The following is a 26941-nucleotide window of genomic DNA, read 5'->3' as shown; positions in this document are numbered from 1 at the left end:
CCATGTCCGTGGCTCTGACCCGGAGCGACCATTTGTCTCCTTTGTTTTTTGATAGGCTTGTCTGAGCTCCTTGACTTTCACGCAGCACTGATCTGAGTCCCTATTGTGGCCTCTCTCCATCATGCCCTTGGAGATTTTTTCAAAAGTTTTGGCATTTCGTCTTTTCGAACGAAGTTCTGCTAGCACTGAATCCTCCCCCCATATAGCGATCAGATCCAGAACCTCCCATACGGTCCATGCTGGTGCTCTTTTTCGATTATCGGCCTGCATGGTTACCTGTGCTGATGAGCTCTCTGTGGTCACCTGTGCTCTCCACACTGGGCAAACAGGAAATAAAATTCAAATGTTCGCATGGCTTTTCCTGTCTACCTGGCCAGTGTATCCGAGTTCAGATTGCTGTCCAGAGTGGTCACAATGGTGCACTGTGGGATAGCTCCCGGAGGCCAATACCATCGAATTGCGGCCATACTAACCCGAATTCGAAATGACAATATCGATTTTGGCGCTACTCTGCTCGTCGGGGTGGAATACAGAAATCGATTTTAAGAGCCCTTTATTTCGAAATAAATGGCTTCGTTGTGTGGACGGGTGCAGGGTTAATTCGATTTAACGCTGCTAAATCCGAATTAAAGTCATAGTGTAGACCAGGCCCCAGACACGCTGCTCTAAGCTAAACGTACATGGGGAAGTCAACTGCAACCTTGCAAAGGTGAGGTAAATAACTCCCTTTCCCCCTCCCCTTGGAGCAGTAGCGTAGCTAGCGGGGTGCAGGGGAAGCAGCCAAAAGCGGCCAGAGGAGCAAGGGGGGGCACAGGCTGGCAGCCCGCAGCGCAGCCCGCAGCCATGGGGGGGCAGCGGGCGTGGCTGGAGGAGCAGGGGGGGCACGGCATGCGGCCCACAGCACAGCTGGAGGAGCGAGGGGGGGCGCAGGCTGGCAGCCCGCAGCGCGGCCGTAAGCTATGGGGGGCGGCGGGCAAGGCTGGAGGAGCGGGGAGTGACACGGCAGGGCAGGAAGAGCCATGGGGGGGGAGGGGCAGTGCGGCCGGAGGAGGAGCCAAGGGGGGGGCACGGAGCGGCCGGAGGAGGAGCCAAGGGGGGGGCGCCTTTTTTATGTTTGCTCCCCCTCCTCTTAGAAGCTGGCTACGCCACTGTCTTGGAGCAAGAGGGGAGTGCATGCATGTGGGGGAATTGTGATTCTCTGAATCACACTTCCTCCCTGGGATGTTCCTGGGATGGTGCAGCTTTTTAGTGCAAAGACCCTTATTTACAGCTATGCCTAAGGGCACAATCTATCTCTAATAAACAAGTGCTGTGATAAATGCAAAATACCAACCTAGACTTTGCTTTACAAATGAATGAATTCTAGCATAAAGGAGCTGAAGGAGCACTGTGATTGGTAGCATATAAGAGCACAAATAATGCAGTTTTGCCACTAATCACAATTTTATTGCCAGTCTTGCTATGTTTGGTGTTTTTCTCAAAGTCCCAGCTTCTGAAGTTATGGGATTATGTGACAATCTCAGCTTTTTTTTTTTTTTTTTTTTTTAAAGGCAAGTTTTTAGCTTTCATAGTTGTGGGGGCCGGGGAGTTGGAGAAGGGACATGGGATCCCGGGGGGGAAGTCAGGAGACAGGGAGTGTGTGTGTGTGTGTGTGTGTGGGGGGGGGGTTGGATGGGTCAGGGCAGGGACCGGGGGGGGGGGGGTTAGATGGGTCGGGGGTTCTGGGGGGGGGTTTCAGGGGGCAGAGATGCGGAGAGGGGTTGGGGCAGTCAAGGGACAGGGAGCGGGGGGGTTAGATGGGTTGGGAGTTCGGGGGGGGCATTCAGGAACAGGGAGTAGTTGGATAGGCATGGGAGTCCCAGGGATCTGGCGGGGGTGTGGATAGGAGTCAGAACAGTCCGGGGACAGGTAGGGAGTGGGATCCTAGGAGGGCAGTTAGGGTGGGGGGGTCTCAGGAGGGGGCAGTCAGGGACAAGAAGAAGGGAGGCTTGGGTGGGGTCCCAGGGGACGGTTAGGGACAGGGGTCTCGGGAGGGGGTGATCCGGGGACAAGGCGCGGTGGAGGGTTGGATGGGTTGGGGGTTCTGTGGGGGGCAGTCGGGGGCGGGAAGTGGGAGGGAGTGGCTAGGGGGTGGGGCTACCCCCGCCCCGTGGAGTGTCCTCTTTTTTGAAAGTTCAAATATGGTAACCCTAACTCCACCTATCTTTGTGTCATCTTCAAATTTTATCTGCAGTGGTTTTATAGTTACTTCCAGCTCATTGATAAAAATGTGACTAGCTTCAGGCCTAAAACAATCCCTGCAGAGCCCCACCAGAAACATCCCGATTTGAGGAGGGTTCCCCAACTCCTTTTTGAGATCTGTCAGCCAGTTCTTAATCCATTCAATGTGTGCTCTATTGATATTATATGGTGCTAATTTTTTCATCAGAATGTCATGTAGAACTAAGTCAAATGCCTGACAACATCTAAGTGTATTACATCTTTGCAGTTATCTCACCAAAGGAGGAAATCAGGTATGTTGGACGAGATCTACTTTCCAAAACAATCCCTGGTGACTGGCAGTGATTATATTTCTAGCCTTTAATTCTTTATCAATCAAATTCCATGTCAGCCTTTCAGTTATTAAACAGCTCACAATTGGCACATCCAGCACCAGCACTTGGCTCAGATTTGGAGCCCCAAGCTGAACTCTGTTCTGTGCATCTCTCCTAACTGGGCAGTCCAGTTGCTGCTCTCTCCATTTCTCGCACTATAGCAGCCTGAAGGACCCAAGGCTCTGATCTGGCATTGGCATAGCTAATATGGGTTGGAGATGCTGAAATGCCCAGTACAGTACCAAGGCAAGGCCTCCAGCCCAGGAAACAGACCTCAAGCAGCGGCCAGGGTCCCTCTGGGTCAGATGCTGAATGACCAAAGTAGGGTTGGAGTTAGAGGCTTCCCCAAATACCAGGTGTTTTCCTTCTTACGCCTTCCAGTCAAGGTCGGGGAAAAGCCAACTCAGTTCACCAAAGTTGTACAATCTGGAAACTGGATCCTCCACTCTGTTTGTTCTGCATTTGGCTGGTGACTGTGATACGCAGGGCTCAGAAAATGCCTGGATTTCACCTACCTCCTCCACTGTCCCAAGCCTTTAGTGAGTCCTGTCCAGGCTCCCACCTCCCAGGTGGATGGATGACCTAACCACTGAGCCACAGAATCTTCACTTGTAGTTCTCTCACGCACAAAGCTGAAAAATGAGGCATTTGTTTTCTTTGTTTTGCTGCTCCAGTTCCAGTTAACAAAATGCATGTTAGACTAGTTTGGCTGCAAAGAAGAATTCTATGTTTACACTGGGGACGGATACCACTGATTCCTGTCAGGTTACAGAACTGGGCTGACGTCAGAATCCAAACATCCTCTGGTCAGTGCAAACAGAGGCATTCCTCTAATGATTTGTACTTGATGTAATGCAGTATGAATGTCATGGATAATTCAGACCAATGGGGAGAAACAGAATAAAAAACACTGTTTTATTTAAACACCTTCCGTCCCCACCCCTCCCCTCTTGAGGACCAACGTAAAATAGCACAATACATATGCTAACAAACTTAAGAAAAGCTTCTGTTTAAGTTTCTTAGCATATGTATTGTGCTATTAAAGCCACAAGAACGAATGCCCTCCCTAGCCGCATTCTGCTCCTTTAAGGCATAGAACACAGGAGTAGTGTGCTCCGGCAGGGGGCGGGGGGAGGATTGGCCCCACGTCTTTCCTGTATTTTGTACCGGCTAGTAATCTCTTGCAGATACAGGTACTGGAGAGTGCCGCCCGACTTGCACTCTTGGCGTTATGTGATTTTCCAGGCACCAAGACACTCAATATTGTAACATACGTCCCTTCATGGCTCCAGGCCGGGGTTCCTGCTATTTCTGGGGCTTGGTTTGAAAGGGATGAGTTTAAAACATCACAAGCAATTGCTTACAGGAGTTATTGTCTGAGGTTCTCATAGGCCAATGTACTCACAAAGGAGGAACACGCATATGGCACTTCTTAGTTAAAACCCCAAATAAAGCTCCTTGAGGTCACCCCACAAAGAGTTCAGCATGGACAAGGGACCCACCAGTTACCTCTGTCCAAGGACACACAGAAATACAGTCCCTCCAAGGAGTGCCAGCGTCATTTCTCAGTCCTGGTACTTGGAACTGGGGGGAATCTCACCTCATGGCTGGTCCAGGTGTTAGGAGCACTTCTGGATTCTGCCACTTCCTTTGTGGGGCCAGCAAAACTTGGAGGCCTCCAGTGACCACAGGGGTCTGTTGGAGGAGGGGCAACCCTCTAATTTCTATCAGACTCTTTCCAAATAGCTCTCAGATTTCTGTTCTTGCAGGTTCTCTGCCACTTCCATACATATCCACAAGGTGGCACCAGTGTATAACAAATTTATTTGATCCTCTTATTGGAGGCTTTTTATGTTTGCTTCCTTTCCAGGGCGGTATTTCTGCCTTATCCAGACTATTCACCGGAATCCTTCCCCATTTTACTTAGTTTTGTTGAGTATTTCAAAGCTCTACCCTGCTGAGGAAAATGCAGGCGATTCTGTTCTCCCCAGGGCCCAGGAAGAAAAGGGAGAGCAGAGCAATTCATAGGCTAGAAGGGACCATGCTGACTATCCAGCTTGACACCCCCCCTGCCCCCCCCCCCCAGGCCACAGAACCTCTCCCAAAAGCTGGATGGAAACATGTCTTTTGGAAATATACCTAACCTCCTTGCAAAGATTCCAAGGGATGGTGAGTGCACCCCCTCCCAGGGAAGCTGTCCAACATTTTTTCACCCTCATTTCAAGGATGAATTTGTCTAACTTCAGCCTTGAGCTGCATTTGCCAGCAAGGCTGAAAATCCCCCCACTCTCAAATCTCTTTCCCACAGATAAGGAACTAGACACAGAGAGCACGTCACCTCTCAGTCGTCTCTTCGACATACTGAACAAGCTGAACTCACATCGTAAGACCTGTTTTTCAGATCCTGCATCATTTTTGTAGCCCTCCTCTGACATATCTCCAGCATTTCCACATTCTTCTTGGGGGGTGGCCACAGCAGTGGATACAGTGTTCTAGTAATCGTCTACCCAGTGCTGTGTATCTTCCCATCTTCCACTTGATAGTCCCTGTTTTATACAGGCAAGGATTAGCCCTTTTTCCCACAGTATTGCACTGAAAGCTCAGGTTGAGGCAAATATCTCTGATGAGCCCTAAGTCCTTCTCTGAGTCACTGCTTCCCAAGACAGAGGTCCCCCTCCTGTAAGTATAATGTCAATTCTCTGTTCCCCAAGTATTACCTTGCATTTGGCTGTGTGTTATGAGATGGATTGGCCCCGCACTGGTACGGCAGGGGTTAATCCTTCCCTCCTAGCAGAAGATGCTCCACCCCTGAGGCTCTGCTGCGCATGCTCCACCTGAAAGTCAGGTATAAAACCTGCAGAGCTGCTCAGTCAGGGTTAGGGTGACCAGACGTCCCGATTTTATCGGGACTGTCCCGATATTTCCTCGTTTGTCCCGCGTCCCGACCGACGTGCGGTCGGGACACTGGACAAACAAGGAAATGCGCCAGAGCCTGGAGCCCGGAAGTGCTCGCACCCCCCCCCCCCGACTCCACCTCCCCCTCCCCCGATTGGCTCCCTCCCCGAATTCCCGCCTTTTCCCCGGGCTCACCATTCCTCCTCCCTCCACAAGCGCTGGAGGGAGGCCCGGGAGACTCACAGAGGGAGCGCGGGGCCGGGGTGAGTAAGGGTCCGGCCTGGCCCAGTGCAGGCAGGACTCAGTTGGGTGGTAGGGAGAGGAGGGGGGCGGCCCGCGGGGCCAGGCGGCGGCTGTTGTTCTCCCCCCCGGGCAGCGGGACACGGGAGCCGGGAGCAGCCGCTGCTGCAGCTCCCACTGCCGCGGGGGAGGAAGCGGCCATGGCGCTCGGCGGCTGCGGCTCTGGTGCCCCCGAACCCCCCGAGCCGGGGCCTGCTGCAGGGACCCAGCAGTGCGCACGCTGGGCCCAGCCCCTGGCCAGTCGCGTCTGGGCTGCTGCCCAGCTGGTGCTATCCCGCGGCGGCCCCGGGGCGGAGGCATCGGCAGCCCAGCCCCGTTCATTCCCCTGCGGGACCCGAGCAGGATGGGGGGGCTGGGGCCTGCTGCCCCCGCTCCGGGGCCGCTGCGGGATAGCACCAGCTGGGCAGCCCAGACACGACTGGCCAGGGGCTGGGCGCAGCGTGCGCGCTGCTGGGTTCCCGCAGCAGGCCCCGGCTCGGAGGGTTCGGGGGCGCCAGAGCCGCAGCCGCCAAGCGCCATGGCTGCTTCCTCCCCCACGGCAGTGGGAGCTGCAGCAGCGGCTGCTCCCGAGTCCCGCTGCCCGGGGGTGAGAACAGCCGCCGCCTGGCACCGCGGGCCGCCCCCCTCCTCTCCCTACCACCCAACTGAGTCCTGCCTGCTCGGGACCAGGCCAGACTCTTACTCACCCCGGCCCCGCGCTTCCCCTGAGTCTCCCGGGCCTCCCTCCAGCGCTTGCAGAGGAAGGGTTGGTTTTTTTTTTGGCCCCCCCCCCCCCCGCCACGCCCCCCCGCGTCCCGATATTTGACTTGGGTGATCTGGTCACCCTAGTCAGGGTGGACTGCTGGAGGGGAAGGAGGCTTGTCACTCTCTCCAACAGAAGAGTGGCCTACACACCAGGACGCAGACCAGTCACATCCAGATGCACTGCAGAGGGGAAGCAGAGGATGCTGTGGATCAGGTTGAATCTGAGGAAGGGGTAGGAAGTGACCCAGGGAGTCCTTAAAGGGAAACGGTGCTAAGACTGTTCAGGCCGGTGTGCTTCAGGAGGATCCCCGCTGGACCACTGGTGAGGAGAACTCGCCACCAACAGCACTCCGGGTCGGGGATAGGGGGCAAGACTGGGTCCCCCTATCTCGGCCACCCACCTTTGAAAGAGGGTGGCCCCACACAGTGAGTTGGTTGAATTTCAGCTGCTAGGCTGCATTATCCCACCAGAAAAGGGGAATTAGATGGACTCTGGCCATTGGGCTGTGCTGCCCTAAGGGTGTATCATATGGACTTCGGCCACTAGGCTGCATTATCCTACTAGGGAAGGGGAAGTACATGGACTCTGGCCCTTGGGCCACACTGTGCTAACTACAGAGGGGTTTAGAACACAGACGTGGGCGTAGAGAGGCCGTTGAGGTACAAGCCCCACCATGCTGTGATAAAATGCCTTTTATAGGATTGTGACCATTTAACCGGGTGATTCAGATCACTCTGTAACAGTAACCTGTCCTCCTCCTTATTTGCCACCCCACCAATCTTTGTCATCTGCACACATTCCCAGCAAAGGTTTTATAGCCTTGTCTAGGTCATTGATACCGATATTGAATAGTGTTGGGCCAAGAACTGATCACTGGCGGACTCTGGTAAAAACAGCCCCTCTCACTGATATCTATAGGTTCATAGAATCATAGAATATCAGGGTTGGAAGGGACCTCAGGAGGTCATCTAGTCCAACCCCCTGCTCAAAGCAGGACCAATTCCCAACTAAATCATCCCAGCAAGGGCTTTGTCAAGCCGGGCCTTAAAAACCTCCAAGGAAGGAGATTCCACCACCTCCCCAGGTAACCCATTCCAGTGCTTCACCACCCTCCTAGTGAAATAGTGTTTCCTAACATCCAACCTAGACCTCTCCCACTGCAACTTGAGACCATTGCTCCTTGTTCTGTCATCTGCCACCACTGAGAACAGCCGAGCTCCATCCTCTTTGGAACCTCCCCTCAGGTAGTTGAAAGCAGCTATCAAATCCCCCCTCATTCTTCTCTTCTGGAGACTAAACAATCCCAGTTCCCTCAGCCTCTCCTCATAAGTCATGTGCTCCAGACCCCTAATCATTTTTGTTGCCCTCCGCTGGACTCTTTCCAATTTTTCCACATCCTTCTTGTAGTGTGCGGCCCAAAACTGGACACAGTACTCCAGATGAGGCCTCACCAATGTCGAATAAAGGGGAACGATCACGTTCCTCGATCTGCTGGCAATGCCCTTACTTATACAGCCCAAAATGCCGTTAGCCTTCTTGGCAACAAGAGCACACTGTTGACTCATATCCAGTTTCTCATCCACTGTGACCCCTAGGTCCTTTTCTGCAGAACTGCTACCTAGCCATTCGGTCCCTAGTCTATAGCAGTGCACAGGATTCTTCTGTCCTAAGTGCAGGACTCTGCACTTGTCCTTGTTGAACCACATCAGGTTTTTTTCGGCCCAATTCTCTAATTTGTCTAGGTCCCTCTGTATCCGATCCCTACCCTCTAGTGTATCTACCATGCCTCCCAGTTTAGTGTCATCTGCAAACTTGCTGAGAGTGCAGTGCACACCATCCTCCACATCATTAATAAAGATATTAAACAAAACTGGCCCCAGGACTGACCCTCTACATTCTGAGATCTGCCAATGAGCCTGTTTTCAATCCATGTAGTGTGTGCCCTCTAAATCCATATAATGCAAGCTTATTAATTGTAATGTCATGGGGTACCAAGGCAAATGCCTGGGAGAATCCAAGTGTATTGTGTAAACACAGTTGACTGTACTAGACTTGTAAGCCTGTCAGAAAAGATACCAGATTTGCTTGACGAGATCTACCTTCCATGAAACCATACTCATTGCTCACCAGCATTCATTATATTTTTATTCTCTAATTCTTTGTTGGTAAGAGCCCCATATTAACCATTCCACAATTTTACCTGTAATGGATGTCAGGCTACTGGGTCTATAGTTCCCTGGGTCATCCCTTTTACGTTTTTTTTTTTAATATTGAAACGATATTGGAAGTCCTCCAGTCCTTTGGCATTTCCCCAGATTTTCAAGATTTATTAAAAATTAACATTCGTGTTTCAGAAAGTTCCTCAGCTTTAAGACTTCCTTTAAGACTCTTGGGTGTAAATTGTGGTTTAAAAGTGTTTAATTTTAGCAGATGATGCCTCATCCTCCTTTGATACAGATTAACTTTCTATTCCATCCACAGCATCATGTGGGATAGATACATTCCCCCTGCTTCATTCCAACCATAGAACAGAAATCCCTATTGAACATTTCTCTCTTTTCTGCATCACTATTTATGATTTTACTATCTGCATCTAGTAATTGAATTATAACAGATGTAGGCTTTTTTGTTTCTAATATGTTAAAATCTTCTTATTGTCTTTAACCTTATTGGCCATTGACATTTCAGTGATTCTTTTGGCTTCCCTTATCAGTTGGCTACATTTTTTAACTTGTGACTTGTATTCATGGCCATTTACTTCCCCTTTTTTTCTGTTCTTTATTATATTATTTGTTTAAGTTTAATCACTGCTTCCACATCTCCTTAAAACCAGGATGGCTTCTTGTTCAATGTAACTTTTTTTGTGTCTGTGGAATTGTGGCTTTTCAGGCATTCAGTCTGATATCCTGGAACAATTCCCAGTTTTCATTAACACTTCCCACTTTACATTTACGTTCCCAATCAGTTGTGCCAACAACTGCTTTAAGCCCTTTTAAAGTTACAAATATACATCTTACTGGTTGGTGCCACATTTTCTTTGCACGAGGTAATGTAACCAGATCATGATCACCGGTACCTACAACCAGTAATTTTTAGGTTAGCAACTAACTCTTCTTTGTCCATCAGAATGAGCGGGCCTAGGAGACCACCCTGACTGGCTCCTTTAGAAAGAAAACTGGTCACATCTATGGTTTTAAAATTGCTAAAAAAAAAAAAAAAAAAAAAAAAATTAATCCCTGGAATGGAGCAGGAAAGACTCACATGTAGGATCAGGTCTTCCAGGTCCAGCAAGGAGATATGCGAGCTCTCATTCTATTGCCAGTTGCCTTGAATTGGTTTGTGCCAGATTGTCCCAGTATAACTGGGTTCAAAAAAGAATTAGATCAGTTCCTGGAGGATAGATCCATCAATGGCTATTAGCCAAGATGGTCAGGGATGCAACCCCTTGCTCAGAGTATCCCTAAGTCTCTGACTGCCAGGTGCTGGGACTGGATGACAGGGGATGGATAACTTGATAATTGCCCTCCAGTGGAAATGCATTTCAGTGCATCAAACTGGTTCCCATTCACTGCTTTTTCAGTGCATAAAAGTGAAAGAGTGGGGACCTAAGAACGGCCATACTGGGTCAGACCAATGGTCCAATTAGCCCAGTATCCTGTCTCTGACAGTGGCTGGTGCCAGATGCTTCAGAGGGAATGAACAGAGCAGGGCAATTTATTGAGTGATCCATCCCCCGTCGTCCAGTCCCAGCTTCTGGCAAACAGAGGTGTTTAGGGACACCCAGAGCATGCAGTTGCATCCCTGAGCATCTTGGCTAATAGCTATTGGTGGACCCATCCTCTGTGAACTTATCTAATTCTTTTTTGAACCCAGTTATACTTTTGGCCTCCACAATGTTCCCTGGCAATGAATTCCACAGGTTGACCGTGCATTGTGTGAAGAAGTACTTCCTTTTGTTTGTTTTAAACCTGCTGCCTATTAATGTTATTGGATGACCCCTAGTTCTTGTGTTATGTGAAGTGGTAAATTACACTCCCTTTTCCTCTATGATTGCTGAGAGGGTAGGATCATGTCTTGCAGCTGCTCATAGTTTGGCCCTTTAAGTTGGGGTAAATAAACAAACCAGTTTCCTCTGCAAGTATCATGAATGCTTATCTGTAGATGAGAAGATCTCCTAATACAGCGGTTCTCAAACTTTGGCAACCGGAGGACCCCCATTTTGATTTAAAAAAATTTTGTGGACCCCCAAGCTGACTTCTAATTTTCCCTGGGGGTGCTCAACCCCCACTCCACCCCTTCCCCCAAGGCCCTGTCCCACCTCTTCCCACCCCCTCTCTGCCCCTCCTCTTCCCACCCCCTCCCCCGAGTGTGCCCCATCCCTGCTCCTCTCCCTCCCTCCCAGCTTTTCCACGGCATGCAGGAGGCACTGGGAGGGACAGGGAGGAGTTGATTAGCGGGGCCAGCAGTCCCAGACATGACTTGCGGATCCCCTGGAGTACCCTCACGGACCCCCAGGGGTCTGTGGACCCCAGTTTGAGAACCGCTGTCCTAATAGATAAGAGCTAGGTACTAGTATTGGTACTTATTCTACCTGGGAAGTTAGTCTCCCACAATGACACAATTTCTCATAGTATTTTCTCTCTCTAATATTATTACAGAGATTGCTATCCATATCCAAATCCAACCCTAATGGTCTAGATCAAATCTCTAACACTCCCCTCAACAGAACCTCTTTTACAAGCCTTCCCCTGGGTGATTTTGACCCAAACCAATTGTTTTATCCACATCTAATTTCTTTATAGTCTACTGCATTATTGCTATACAATATTACCCCACCTCCTATATCTTCCTATCTATGCTAATGTGGAATGTTAATTAATGTTTGGCAGGAGAAGATGCGGGGAACTGTACCTTTAACAGGCTCTGGCAAGAGCTAGTTGGAAGTGGTTGTTATGTAATGCAAAGCCGATTGGTTAGAACTCAGGCAACAAATGAAGCAGAGCTCTATTAGACTCCTTGGATCAGATGATCACTGATGACCAAATGGGGATAGCACAGTACCATGAACTCTCATGATTTCATAACAAATCTTGTGGTATTTGATTTTTTCCTTAAAGCCCAGCTGCTGGAATCAACAGATTTGTGAGATCTCAGCTTTCATTTTAAAAAGTTTCTAGATCTCAGGATTGCAGAGAAAATCTTGAAATTTTTTTCTTAAATCTCACAATTTTGGGAGCCTAATGCTTTTTGAATGCTGGGGGTTGACAACATTGGTTTAGGGGCCTGACTTTAGGTTTGAAAATGCTGTCTGAAGAGTTTACTGAGGGTTGGATTGTGCCCTGTGTTTCTGGAGTGGGGATTGGAAGAGCCCTTTAAGTTTCTCCTGGGCTGGAGGGAGGAATGTAGGGAATTCAGAATGCCGGTGCTGCTGACTCTTGCAAATAATGTGATGTTGGTCCATGCTGCAGCCACTCTCACAATGACATTAAAAGCTCCAGCCCTCATATTATTTTGGAAAGCAAAACCAGCCTGAGACACTCCCCCAGACAACTCCCTATAGCCTAATAGAACGTGCACTAAACTACCTGCCCAGAGACCAAATCCTAGCTTTTGCATTGGTTTCTGCTAAGGGCATTGCTAATGAGCTACAAAAACAACAAGGAGTCTGGTGGCACCTTAAAGACTAACAGATTTATTTGGGCATAAGCTTTCGTGAGTAAAAACCTCACTTCTTCGGATGAGCTACAGAGCCTGTCACCTGTAGATCACGAGTTTGGAACCTGCTCACCTCAGCAGGGATTAAAAATTGTTCCCATCTATCAAATATGTGGTGGCCCCTGCATAAAATGAGCTAGGTATCTAGCTCCCACATCAGAAACTCACCACTATGTGTTACACTAAATTGTGAGTTCAGGTCAGGGGCTCTCTCTTCTTACCCGCCTCAACACCCACTTCACAAGTGTTTGTACAAAGTCAAGCATAATGAAGCCCTGCTCTCAGCTGGGGCCAAAATCACCTTGTTAAAAATGTGCAAGAGCTGGTAAAAGACTAATCATCACACACATGTCGGGGGAGGGGAGTTCCAAAATCAGAACACCAGCCAAAAACCATGATTCTGAGCTCCTGATCTTGGCAATACTGGAATTCAGTAGAAGACCCTACATTCTGGAAGATTCATAGAATATCAGGGTTGGAAGGGACCTCAGGAGGTCATCTAGTCCAACCCCCTGCTCAAAGCAGGGCCAATCCCCAGACAGATTTTTACCCCAGTTCCCTAAAATGGCCCCCTCAAGGATTGAACTCACAACTCTGGGTTTAGCAGGCCAATGCTCAAACCTCCCCCCCATTCCTCTGAGGCTACTGACCTTCAAGATAACATACAGTCCATCATGTCTGAGGCTTTTGCCTATGATTGGGTTGAGGCTAGAGTTCACTGAAGCTAAGACTATCAGTTCTTGTTATGGGCTGGCTTTATGTTTTTGCCTGTGAGGGTGGCACCAGTGTTGCCAGCTCATGTGATATTATCATGAGTGTTGTGATATTTGGTGTTTTTTCTCAAAGCCCCAGCTCTTTCAGTCAGGTGGGAATTCTAGCTTTCACTGAAAAATGAAAGTACGTTTCTAGCCTTCCTGGTTGTGGAGGAAAGCCGAAAAACGGGAACCCTAAAGGCTCAAAAAGCAGAGAGCAAACAGACCACAGTGTTGACTTTTTTTTTTTTTTTAAATCACATGATTTTTGGGGTGTGACTGCTGCTTTTGAATGCTGGAGTGCTGAATGGCAAGACTGTGCACGATTTATAAATGACAAGAGAAAGGACCAGAACCCGGTAGGTGACTCCTAGGGCAGGAGTCTTTTAGAGTCATTGTCATAGAGTTTAAGGCCAGAAGTGGCCACTAGATCACCTAGTCTGACCTCCTGTATATAACTGGTCACCAACACCACTCAGCACTCGCACACGAAACGAAATGAGACCAAAGTATTACAGCCCACAGGAGACTAGATTATTACGTGCCACAGGCAGAGAATAGGAGGCACCGAGGTGCACCAGTGCTCGAGGCCCCTGCAATGGCAGAGAAATGATTAAATGAGATATACCCAGTTAATCCTGGCAAGTGACCCGCATCCACACACTGCAGGGGAAGATGAAAACCCCCCAGGGTCACTGTCATTCTGACCGTGGGTTAAATTCCTTCCTAACCCCACATATGGCGATCAGTTAGACCCTGAGCATGTGAGCAAGAACCAGCTAGCCAAGTACCTGAGAGAGAGACTGCTTGGTGCTACCTCAGAGCCCTGACACACCCCACCCAGTGTCCCATGTCCAGCCACGGCCAACCCTGATGCTTCAGAGAAAGGAGATTAAAAAAAAAAAAAACTCTCCCAAAAAACACTGGGGGCAGGGAATCCTTTCCTGACCACTGCTGAAACCCTGCCATGTGAGCATTAGGAACACCAGACATAAGCTGGAAGAGAGCCCCGGGGCTGTTGAGCCCTGCCCCCCATCACCACAAACAACCCTGTCATACAATTGCACTCACTAATTTGTCCAGCACTGTCTTAAAACTAATAGTTTGCCCCCTGCAGTGAGGGGGTGTGGTCTCCTTCCAACATTGACAGGGAAGCATCCCTGCCCACCCCTGGTGAGCAGAGCCAGGAAGGCCACACACCCACCCCACCAAAAGCATAGGAGCAAGACAAGAAGTACGAAAGACTGTGCAGCTCAGTTAGGTTGGAGATGCTGAGGGAGACATATGCTCTCCATCTGCTGCTGGAATGGCCTGAAGAGAACCTCTGCTGAGCCAAAGACTTGCAGACCTACTAAAGCTGCCAGACACCCCAGATGCAGAGAAGCTGCTGGGACTGCCACTAGCAGTGTACCCCAGAGAGATGGAGGACAACCCCAGGATCTAGGTACACCCCGAGGGGAGGGGAGGAAGGAGTCCAGGGACAGCTGACTCTAGTCTGGCTGCATTGCTGCCTACATCCAGGTCAGTGTGTTGCAGCTGGATCCCCACTGACCCAGGGGTGGAACACTTCACCACTGTTAGGGCCCTGGAGTGGGACCCAGTTAGTAGGGTGAGCCTGGGACCCCTACTCCCTCATGCCAACCCCACCCCTGGGTGGCAGCCTCCCCACCACAGGCCAAAAGGCCTGAATTTGCCTGCTTTCTGCCAATGCTAGAACAACAGACTGCTTAGCTACTCTGCTCTGCCTGAAAGCCAGAGCCACATAGACTGTTTGGTGCCCCACCCTGCTTGAGGGCCTGGGCTCCTAGACTGCCTGTTTGCTTGGCTCTGCCTGTGGGCCAGAACCCCTTCGTTTGTTTGGTGCCCTGCCGTGCTTGAGGGTTTGGCTCGTAGACGGATTGCTACCAGAGCCCTAGACTGTTTGGGGCTTCACCCTGCCTGAGGGCTTGAGCCCCAGAGACTGATTACTGCCCAGGTCAGAGGGCCTGAGTGCAAGAGACAGCTAATTTCCCCCTTTCCAGACTGCATTTCTGGGAATGAGACAGTGACGGAGGGTGGCCTCCTTCCAAGACTGACAGGGAAGGATGGCCATGCACTCTTACACCCCAACACCACCAACTGGGAGGCTGTCCCAGACCTTCACCCTCTGATTGTTAGAAACCTTCTTCTAATTTCCAGTCTGAATTTGTTCATGGCCAATTTATATCCATTTGTGTTCTCATACCAACATTGTCCTTTGGCTTCAGTAGTGCTTCTTCCTCCCGGCTTTTTATCCCTTAACATATTTATAGCAAGTAGCATATCCCCTCTCGGCTTTGTTTTGCTAGGCTAAACAAGCCAGGCTCTTCCAGTCTCCTATCATAAAATAGGCTCTCCATTCCCCTGGTCATCCTAGTTGCTCTTCTCTGCACCTGTTCCAGATTAAATTGATCTCTCTTGAATGCAGGTGATCAGAATTGTACACAGCATTCTGAATGACAAAAAAGAAAGATCAAGGATGGTGTTGGTTCACTGCTCAATGGAAAAGGTGAGCTGGTAACAGAAGATGATAGGAAAGCAGAGCTGCTCAATGCCTACTTTGCTTCAGTCTTCTCACAAAAAATAATGTGCGGATGACTGCCGAAGTTCCCATAGACAATAAAGGGGAAAGGATGCAGATTGGGATAAGTAAAGAACATGTCAGAGATCTTCTGACCAATGAATTCAAATTAGTGGGGCCGGATACTGTTTGCCCAAGGGTACTGAATGAATTAGCTGAAGAAATCTCAGAGCCACTGGCAATAATTACAAACTCATGGATGACAGGAGAAATCCCAGAACACTGGAGAAGGGCTAATCTTTAAAAAAGGAGGAGCTGGGGAACTACAGACCGGTCAGGCTGACCTCGATACCTGGGAATTTACTAGAATAATGTATAAAATATTCAATTTGCAAATACCTGGAGGATGAAGGGGTGATCACTAGCAGCCAGCCTGGGTCTACCAAGAACAAATCATGCCAAACCAGTTTAATTTCCTTTTTTGACACAGTAACTGGTTTGGTGGATAGGGGAAATGCAGTGGACATAATAAACCTGGACTTCAGCAAGGCTTCTGACACAGTCCCACGTGACTTTCTAAGAGGTAAGCTGGAGAGATGTGGGCTGGACAGAATTACCATTAAGTGGATACATAAGTGGTTAAACAACTGCAAATAATGATGTCATATTGGAGGGAGGTCTCATGTGGGGTCCACAGGGATCTTTCTGGGTCCGGTGTTAACATCTTTTTATTAATGACTTGGCTGTGTCAAATTTGCAGATGACATAAGGCTGGGGAGGGGATTGCCAACACTTTGGAGGATAGAGCTAAAATTCAGAGGGAATGTGAGAAATTGGAGAACAAGATTATAGACAACAAAATTAAATTTAACAAAGACAGATGTGAGGTGCTACACTTAGGGAAGAAAAACGAAATGCACCCTTACAAAATGGGGGATAACCAGCTTGGCAGCAGCACTGCTGAGAAGGATGTGGGAGCTGTGGTGGATCACAACCTCAACATGAGTCAGCAATGTGATGTTGTTGCAAAAAAAGCAAATGCAATTTTAGGTTGCATTAACAGAGGCATAGCGTGCAAGTCATGGGAGGCGATAGTACTGCTCTACTCGGTGCTGGTTAGGCCTCAGCTGGAGTACGGAGTCCAGTTTTGGTCACCAATGTCTAGAAAGGCTGTAGAGAAACTGGAAAGGATCCAGAGGTGAGTGACAAAGATGATCAGAGGGATGAACAGAAGCCATAGGAGCAATGGCTGAAGGCACTGGCTATGTGTAGTTTGGAAAAGAGGAGATTAAGGGGGGGCCTGATAATGGTCTTCAGATACAAAGAGGGAGAAAAGTTGTTCTCTCTTGCCACAGAGGGCAAGACAAGCAGCGATAGGGTCAAACTACAGCACAGCAGATTAGATTAAACCTCAGGGAACGCACCTGTCAAAGCAGCAGGGCGACGGGACAGACCAGAGGGAGGCTGTGGAAGCTCCTTCGCTAGAGGGTTTCACAAGGCGGCTAGAGCATCTGCCTGGTGTGGGTTAGACACAACCAGACGAGCTGACCTCGCGGGCCCGTCTCACGCCCTGGTCTAGGCGGGAGTCTCTGAGCCGGCCTCGAGCCGGCCTCACTCCGGGCCTGGGGCCCAGGGCTCCCACAAGCCCCGCCCTGCCAGGTACAGGCCCGGCCTCGCCCGCGGCCGCTGCGTCCGGCCTTGGAGAAGAAGGGGGATAAGCGCCAACGGCCCCGCCCCCAGGAGAGTCAAACGCGGCAGCCAGCGCAAGGAGCCAGGCTGAGGGACTCTGCCCGCAGCGCCGCGAGAGGCGGGACGGGGCGGAGCCAGGGAGCAGCTCCCAGCACAGCGCACGCACCCGTCCAAAAGCTGCTCCGGCAGTCGGGGCGCAGAAACAGCCCACGTGACTCACGCATCCAATCACACCAACCCAGGGGATACCTGCGGCCACTCAGGAGGAAGCTCATGCTTTGACCACTGCAGCCTTACGTCCCCCCCTTCCAGCGGAAGTGCTGGTGCCTTGAGTCACGTGGCGTGTAGGGTGAGGGGTGATTCTTGCGGCGGAAGTGGCGTAAAGCCCAGGGCCATTTCCGGTATTGCCACTGCAGCCGGAGCCGCCGCCGCCCGGGATGTAGGGGCCGGTGAGTGCGGGCGGTGGGGGGAGGGGCGCGGGCCGACGCGTCCTACGGGCCCGTGGCGGGTGTTGGCCCGGGGGCTGCCTCTCCTCGGTGCTGGAGGCCACGGTCCAGATCTCTCCTCGGGCCGCGCGTGACTTGCCCGGGGCGAGGCTGCCCCAGCTGGAATGACCCCTCGTCCCGCTTCCCTGAGCAGGACCCCCGTTAGCAGCGGGCGGGCTGGGTGCCCGAGGTAGCGGCACCTCTGGCCTGGGACGTGCTTATTGCTGCGGCCGCGGAGCGCGCTGGCCGCCCTGGGCCGTGGAAACGGGTCTGAGTGTGGAAGCAGGAGAGTCCGGCGCGGTCCCCTCCCCGCTGGCGAGGGAGACCCGCTTTCGAGCCGCACAGGGACCCCCTCAGGCCCGGTAGCACTCTGCAGACGTCAGCAGTTTTCCGGCTGCTCTGCTTCGGAGACCCGCATAGGTTGCATCAGACCATTTAGGGATAGGTTCTTTCTTGGGAGCAGTTCGCTTTAAAATCTGTGGAGCAACAACAGGATCTAAAAACGTCTTAAATGCGCGCGAGCAGCATATTTTATTTCACTTACTGAAAGGCATCTATGACAGAGACAAGCTGGGGGAAGTAATATCTTTTATTGGGCCAACTTCTGTTGGTTGAGAGACAAGCTTTCAAGCCACAACAGAGCTATAAAACTTCTCTCTCACTAACAGAAGTTGGTCCAATAGAAGATATTACCTCAGTCACCTTATCTCTCGACTGCCTTGGGACTGACACAGGTACAATTACATTGCATGAAAGGCATCTGTGTCATGCAATGAAATTACAAAGAGAACACACTGAGAAATGCAAAGTCAGTGCCCCTAAAGATGTGAGGCATCCCTCATCCAAATGGAGCCAGTTTCCAGCAACACAAAGAATGGGGATGGCCCAATGTCAGACACCAAAAATAAAGGGAATGGCTTAAAAAAGCATAAGAACATAAGAATGGCCATACTGGCTCAAACCAATGATTCAAACCAGTTACTGATCCATGGAAGGACCTTCCCTCTTATCACATGACAGCTTACTTTGCTTAAGAATCTGTGGTGAGGAACCTTGTCAAAGGTTTTCTAGCAACTCCCATTGGCCTGGAGCAGCAAACCGTGGCCAGTGGGAGCCGCGACTGGCCAAATCTGCGGACGCAGCAGGTAAACAAACCAGCCCGGCCCGCCAGGGGTTTTCCCTACACAAGCGGTGTCTCAAGTTTGGGAAACACTGGTCTATAAGGTGCCACAGGACTTTTTGTCACTTTTTACAGATCCAGACTAACACGGCTACCCCGCTGATACTTGACACCAGTGGATGTAGTGTACTTAGATTTTCAGAAAGCCTATTGACAAGGTCCCTCACCAAAGACTCTTAAGCAAAGTAAGCTGTCATGGGATAAGAGGGAAGGGTCCCCTCATGAATGGGTAACTGGTTAAAAGATAGGAAACAAAGGGGAAGAATTTTCAGTTTTCAGAATGGAGAGAGGTAAATAGTGGTGTCCCCCAGGGGTCTGTTCTGGGACCAGTCCTATTCAACATACTCATAAATGATCTGGAAAAAGGGGTAAACAGTGAGTGAGGTGGCAAAATTTGCCAGTGATACAAAACTACTCAAGATAGTTAAGTCCTAAGCAGACTGCAAAGAGCTACAAAAGGGTCTCACAAAACTGGGTGACTGGGCAACAAAATAGCAGATGAAATTCAGTGTTGATAAATGCAAAGAAATGCACATTGGAAAACATAATCCCAACTATACATATAAAATGATGGGGTCTAAATTAGCTGTTACCACTCAAAAGAAAGACATCTTGGAGTCATTGTGGATAGTTCTCTGAAAACATCCACTCAATGTGCAGTAGCAGTCAAAAAAGTGAACAGAATGTTGGAAATCATTAAGAAAAGGATAGATAAAATAGAAAATATCATATCGCCTCTATATAAATCTATCGTATGCCCATATCTTGAATACTGCCTGCAGATGTGGTTGCCCCATCTCAAAGATATATTGGAAAAGGTTCAGAAAAGGGCAAAAAAAATTATTCGGGGTATGGAACAGCTTCCATATGAGAAGAGATTAATAAGACTGGGACTTTTCAGCTTGGAAAAGAAATGACTAAGGGTGGATATGATAGAGGTCTATATAAAATCATGACTTGTGTGGAGAAAATAAATAAGCAAGTGTTATTTACTCCTCATAACAAAAGAACTAGAGGTCACCCAATGAAATTAATAGGGAGCAGGTTTAAAACAGAAAGAAGTATTTTTTCACACAACGCACAGTCAACTGTGGAACTCCTTGCCAGAGGATGTTGTGAAGGCCAAGACTATAACAGGGTTCAAAAAAGAGCAAGATAAGTTCATGGAGGATAGGTCCATCAATGCCCATTTGCCAGGATGGGCTGGGATGGTGTCCCTAGCTTCTGTTTTCCAGAAGCTGGGAATGGGCCGCAGAGGATGGATCACTTGATGATTACCTGTTCTGTTCGTTCCCTCTGGGGCACCTGGTATTGGCCACTGTCAGAAGACAGGATACTGGGCTAGATGGACCTTTGGTCTGACCCAGTGTGGCCGTTCTTACGTTAACTGTCTCACCCATATGATTGTTGAATCCAGGGCTTTGAAGCTGTGCTCCGCTCCAAAGCTCTGGTTGAATCCCTCAAAGAATTCTAAGAGATTGGTGAGGCATGATTTCCCTTTACAAAAGCCATGTTGATTCTTCCTCAACAAACTGTGTTCCTCTATGTACCTGGTAAATCTATTCTTTCCTATAATTTCTACCAATTTGCCTGGTATTGAAATAAGACTTACCAGCCTGTAATTGCCAGGATCGCCTCTGGAGCCTTTTTCAAAAATTGGCGTCACTTTAGCTATCCTCCAGTCATCTGGTAAAGAAGCTGATTTAAGTGATAGGTTACACACCACAGTTAGTAGGTCTACAGTTTCCTATTTGAGTTTCTTCAGAACTCTAGGTTTCAGAGTAGCAGCCGTGTTAGTCTGTATCCGCAAAAAGAAGAACAGGAGTACTTGTGTCACCTTAAAGACTAACAAATTTATTAGAGCATAAGCTTTCGTGGACTACAGCCCACTTCTTATGCATCCGAAGAAGTGGGCTGTAGTCCACGAAAGCTTATGCTCTAATAAATTTGTTAGTCTCTAAGGTGCCACAAGTACTCCTGTTCTTCTTTTTTCAGAACTCTAGTGTGAATACCATCTGCTCCTGGTGACGTATTACTGTTTAATTTATTAATTTGTTCCAAAACCTTTTCTAATGACACCTCTGTGACGGGTTGGATCACAGAAACCCCCTTGGGAGCTGCCAACAGATGTGCAAAGACTACCCCTGCTTCTGTTTTCCCTGCCAGCTCAGGACTCCAGCACCCTGTCTTGCTGAGCCACACGCTCCCGTCTGGCTCCAGACACAGACCCAGGGTCTGAATCACTTGTCCCCAAGCTGCAAGTTACCTGGAAACAGCGTACAGAAGTGCGCTTGTCTTTAGCACTCAGATGCTCAACTCCCAATGGGGTCTAAACCCAAATAAATCTGTTTTACCCTGTATAAAGCTTATGCAGGGCAAACTCATAAATTGTTCGCCCTCTATAACACTGATAGAGAGATATGCACAGTTGTTTGCTCCCCCAAGTATTAATACATACTCTGAGTGAATTACTAAATAGAAAGTGATTTTATTAAATACAGACAGTAGGATTTAAGTGGTTCAAAGTAGTAACAGACAGAACAAAGTAAGTCACCAAGCAAAATAAAATAAAATGCGCAAATCTATGCCTAATCAAACTGAATACAGATAATCTCACCCTCAGAGATGTTTCAGTAAGTTTTTCTCAGACTGGACACCTTCCAGGCCTGGGCACAATTCTTTCCCCTGGTACAGCTCTTGTTGCAGCTCAGGTGGTAGCTAGGGGATTCTTCATGATGGCTTCTTCTCCCTCTCTGTTCTCTTCCACCCCTTTATATATCTTTTGCATAAGGCGGGAACTCTTTGTCTCTCTGGTTTTCCACCCCCCCCCCCCCCCCCTGGAAAAGCACCAGGTTAAAGATGGATTCCAGTTCAGGTGACATGATCACATGTCACTGCAAGACTTCATTACTCACTTGCCAGCACACACATATACAGGAAGACTCACAGGTAAATACAGCCATCTGCAGACAATGGGAGTCATCAAGATTCCAAACCATCATTAATGGCCCACACTTTACACAATTACAATAGGCTCTCAGAGTTACATTTTATATTTCTAGTTTTAGATACAAGAGTGGTACATTTATACAAATCAGATGATCATACTCAGTAGATTATAAGCTTTGTAATGATACCTTACAAGAGACCTTTTGCATGAGGCATATCCCAGTTACGTTACATTCACTTATTACCGTATTTTCTCTAAAACTATCTCAGTTACATTATATTGACTTATTAGTTTTTATAAAACCATATAGACTGCACAACGTCACAACCTCAATCTGGGAAAGGAGTCACGGAAAGGCCAGCTGAATGCATGGGGATTGCAGCCGGGTGCAAAGGCAGCCAGGGCTGAACATCTTATTGAACACCTGCTGAACAGAGGATTGAACCTACCTGCCAGAGAGTGCTACAGGAAATGGGAGTGGGGGGAGGAGGGGAAGGGGTTGGCACCAGAGACATCTTGGGGCTATACCCATGTGAGAATACTAGCTCCAATGACATCTCCATGTGTCTTATATACTAGCCAGAAGCTGATATGAATCTGATAGGTTGGAAGCTTTGGCCCCTTCAGCTATGGTTGTGAAGTTAGCTTCACTACTCTATTCCCCCGCCCCATCACCACCTCTTCTGGGGATCCTTCTCCCTGACCATTAACTCCAGTGCTGCCTGCTGCTGCTTTCCTTAGTGGCAGCAGTATACTGAAATTCACCCAACTCTTGACATTTCATTGCTGTGCACAGGGCTCTGACTAGTAGCATTGATTAGTCTTGTCACTTTCACTCTGCTGCTGCTTGTCAAGTGAAGAGTACCAGAGAGGCACTGGAGCCATCTGTGTGCAGGCTCAAGAGCGCAATGCCACATCCTTACATCCTTTGTATTTGGAAAGATTTTTTTTTTTCCCTCACAACCATAAAGACTAAAAACTTTATTTTCAAATGCTATAGGATTGATAGTTTAAGCCCTTACACTCACACGGAAGGGTTCCCACTGCTCATTGGGGAGGAGACAAGAGCATCTTTCAAGGCCTGAATGTACCTGATAGGGGACCCTGACCCTGCAAGAGGGAATCCTGCAAACAAGGTTGCTCAATGGAGTTCTGGCAAGTCCCATTAAGTCTGCCTCTGTGTGGTCTTGGCCCCTGACTCTTAAGGAGTGAGAATGGACCCAGCCCAGCAGCTAACTGTGTTGCATAGGGAAAGAAGAGCTCATTCAGGTACTCCAGGGTGTAGGAATAGCAGAGTTGGTTATTTTTTCTTAATTTACTATTTTCTCCACTTACATTATTGGGCAGTGTCAGCTGTTTGTGTATAAGGAGACAAGATGCTTAAGAGTTCGAATGGCCTCCCAGACTTTGCTGAGAGAGCGTTTCTGCAACACTCATTGCTGTATTTAAGTGTAGTCTGGTGGTCTCCTTTGGACTCATAATTCTAACCTGAGGCACCAAGGCCCTTCAGAGAGTTGCTTTGCCCAAATCTCAGATCTGTGTATTGGTTGGAGATAGAGCAGAGCTGGCTGGCTCCTTGTGCTTGCAGCAGTTCCTAATGGTTTGACTCTTTGCTTCAACATTAGAAAAGCCAAGTATATTCATAGAAACCAGGGTATTCCAGGGTCCAGGAGGGGATTGTGCCCCAAAGCAAAGCAAAGGTTTCTGGAGAGAAGAACAAAACCGTGTTTGTGTATTCACTCTGTCCAACTGATGAGCTGCAAAACTGTCAGGGAGGCATATAGACCCAAGCACAAAACATACTTGCTCAATTCCTGTCATGATGGAAAACTTAACATCTTGTTCACCCATAAAGAGAGAACTTGTCCTGGCTGAGTAGAATTAATGCATAAGCCAGCTGTGCACATTACAGCCTATGGACTCAGGTCCCTGGACTGGTGTCTCCTTTTGTTTTGGGCTCTGATCCATTGACTGTGCTGAATCCTTTGTGCTGAATAAGATATGGAACCTTTTGTGAAACATGGGACTATCATGCAGCTGGGTTAGGATACTGGGGTTTGTGGGACTCGATACTGGGTTATTTCCTGAGCATTCTCAATGTGTACAGCACTATACAAAAGCAAATGTAGGGCCAAATTGGCCAAACTGGCATTTATGTCAGTGTAACTTATGTTGCTCGGGTGGGGTGGAATATTCACAGCCCTGAGCGATGTAAGTTTTGCCGACATACGCAGTAGTGTAGACGTAGCCTAAGATAACTAAGATGGATTCCTAACAGTGGGATGCTTTGCATAAGCTGCAGGTGGTGGCATGATATTTTTCCCTGGGGTTTGAAAGAGAGGGTGAATGCTTGTCACCCTGAGGTAAGAAAGTAGCCTGGGGGGTCAGATACCAACGGTGTGATTAAGGTGGCTCTCATGAGTGAGGGCTGAACGACATAGCTGCTAGGACATCATCCCCTGTGTCTACATCCTGAGCGTGAGCTCCTGAGCATCCAGCTTCTTGGTCCTCTCCTGAGCAGAAATGGCCAGTCGTGCCAAACCATGCTGGTTTTGTGGTGTGAAGTGATCTTGGCTAGTGAATAGAATGAGGCTGAAATCCTCATCCCTTCCGTCCCCACAATGCTACTTAGCACTTTTCTAGTCATGTTCACAGGCACAGCACTGTACAAACGCTGTTCCCTAAATGCCTCATGAATTGGGCATATTAGTATCACCCGTGTCGTACAGAGGGGGAAAATAAGGTTCCAAGAGACTGAGACTTGGTGGAAGCCAGCAAGGGAACCCGTGGCAGAGCTGGGATCCTGGTGGCTCTGGTCTCCTGCTTTAACTGCTAGACCATGGGCTTTGCTTCACCTCTCTGGAGAAGTAGTTGAGTCTCTCTGCGTGGCTTATAATGATAAACGTATTTCCTTTGGTTTGGTGAACATTTCTCTTCTCATCTAATATCTCTGCCTTCTGATTTTCCATTGCCCATTTAAAGAGTACTCCCAAGTCCTCTCCTCTCTTCAGACTACGGGGTTCCACTTGGATGATCCTAGTTTATGGCAGATTCCCAGTGAAAACTCTGCTTTTGCCCATATTCTGTCACAGCATCCTGGTTGTGTTTAGAAATTCCAGTCCAGCGTGGTGGTATCCAGAAAACCAAGTGCACTTCCAAAGGTGCTGCCCTTGAAGACCCACCCTCCCATGACACTGTTGATGCAGCACAGAAGGTTGTGGCTGCCATCTTGGGTTTGCTTCCTCTGGGAGTTGAGATTCCCTGGGCTCCTTTTAAAGCTTGGCTTTCTGTTACCAAGGCAGACTGGAATGGGGATAAAGGGGCCTGAAGCCAGGGAGAAGGAGATTCCAAATTGGGGGTTATGGGTTGCTTCCCCCTGGAGTGTTACCTCATGTGCTGGGGTATCACTGAGCCCACTGGTTCTACTAGTCTGGATTCCCATACACTGCCCTGCTGAGCCAGGCCCTCAAGCTTCCTCCAGTACACATCCAGCTGCAGAAAGACACAGACACTGAGATCAGCTCTGTGTGGGAGGACTCAGCTTGGGAATTGCCCAGCACTCACGTGCACACCCCCTCTGTAGTGTAAACCCAAAATTGTATTGTCTTGCACTGCACAGAGAACTGTACAGTGTAAACTCAGGAAATCTGCCCCCTCCCTCAGTGTGGAGGAAGATATGCACAGCGTTTTGCTCCCCCCAGTTATGAATTCCACAGACTGGTTTCAGAATAAACGAAAACAAGTTTATTAACTACACAAGATAGATTTTAAGTGATTATAAGGGATAGCAAACAGATCAAAGCAGATTACCTTAGTAAATAAAAACGCGAACTGATCTTAACACACTAGATAGGTAGGATATAAATTAGCAAATTCTCACCCTGAGCAATAAACAGGCTGGCAGATTCTTAAGGCACAAGTTGCCTTGGCTTTCCCAGGCTTTCATTCACAGGCTAAAGATCCTTCTAGCCTGGGACCATCACTTCCCACAGTTCAGTCCTTGCCCCTCAGGTGTTTCCAGGTGTGTTGTTGCAGGGAGTGTGGGGTACCCTCATGATGTCACTGTCCTGCTTTTATATCTTCTTCCCACTTGCTGGAAAGCTCTTTTGCTGTGACCTGGGTCAAACAGTTCCCATTGTGTAGTGTTATCTCTGAGAGTTTTCTGTTGTACACAGTTCCTGGGGTAATCCTTGTGCTTGTGTGTATTTCCTCAATAAGCCATTAGCATTGTTTGGCCTTTTTACTGTTGTACCTGAAAGGCGGCTTGTGGGTGTTTTCAACCTCACAACGTGTTTCAGTAACACATACCTAGCCAAACTTCATATCTTCACATATGACAATGAGATGTTAAATGTCTAGCAGATCAAGACTTTTAGAATGATACCTCACAAGTCATACTTTGTATAAAACATTCCTAATTACATGACAGTGATGAATATTGGGGTGTCAGGGTGTCACAGGGGGGTTGGGATTTTCCAGTTCTCATGAACTCTGAATGGGTCCGTGCCCAGAGTACAGCTGCACCTTGCAAGCATCAGAGCTGCCACCATGGGCACTGAGTTGAGGAGTTGGCTCTTGTAGATGCTCTCATCAGTATTGGCCAAGGCAGTAAGTTGTAAAGTGTTGGGTCACTTGGTGTGGCAGATTTGGGTTTGAATGGAAGGGGGCAGGCCTGCAATGTCACTTGTCTTGTTTTTATTCCTAGTGTGAATGTTCAAGAACACGGAAACTCAAGACCCTTTGTGTGTTGACCAGATGTCGTCCCGCAAAGGGTCAGCAACCAGCCAAGGAAATGGACTTTCCAACAGCAGCCGAGAAGGAGACGATTTGGAGCTGGCAGAACTGGGGCCGCTGCTAGAGGAGAAGGGAGACCAGGGAGCAGCCAGCGTAAGCCACAATCCAATGGAGTGCCCCCAAGCAGGGCAGCTGCTGGGATCTGCAAACCAAACCCATTCGGTGCTTTTTCTTCCTATAAATTGCTTCCAATCAGTCCTGTTGAATGTGCCCTGTACGCCCTAGAGTTACAGACAGATATACTCCTAGTTATTTAGGCTCTCAACACTGTCCTTGCAGATTAACCCAGAAATCTGCCTGTAA

General features: G+C 48.8%; 1 protein-coding gene and 1 long non-coding RNA gene across 8 annotated transcripts in view; one reads left to right on the top strand and one right to left on the bottom strand.

The window, feature by feature from the left end:
* LOC135983055 (uncharacterized) overlaps window positions 1–17476 on the bottom strand; it is a 19692-nt gene extending 2216 nt beyond the window's left edge. Inside the window, exon 1 of the long non-coding RNA XR_010600547.1 lies at window positions 16965–17476. This is a non-coding gene — a long non-coding RNA (uncharacterized LOC135983055). The remainder of the gene's footprint in view (window positions 1–16964) is intronic.
* ADIPOR1 (adiponectin receptor 1) overlaps window positions 16594–26941 on the top strand; it is a 26610-nt gene continuing 16262 nt past the window's right edge. The window contains exons 1-2 of one of the 7 annotated variants that reach the window (XM_065592423.1): window positions 16594–16738; window positions 26550–26800. In XM_065592423.1, the coding sequence (XP_065448495.1) occupies window positions 26555–26800 (246 nt within the window). In that variant the 5' untranslated portion in view covers window positions 16594–16738; window positions 26550–26554. Of the gene's footprint in view, window positions 16739–17524; window positions 17679–26549; window positions 26801–26941 lie in introns of those variants that run through there. The other 6 variants (XM_065592425.1, XM_065592426.1, XM_065592422.1 and 3 more) reach the window with 6 other exon arrangements.

Source organism: Chrysemys picta, chromosome 4 (assembly GCF_011386835.1).
Source record: "Chrysemys picta bellii isolate R12L10 chromosome 4, ASM1138683v2, whole genome shotgun sequence".
NCBI lineage: Eukaryota > Metazoa > Chordata > Testudines > Emydidae > Chrysemys > Chrysemys picta.
This window is presented reverse-complemented; position numbering and strand designations above follow the sequence as displayed.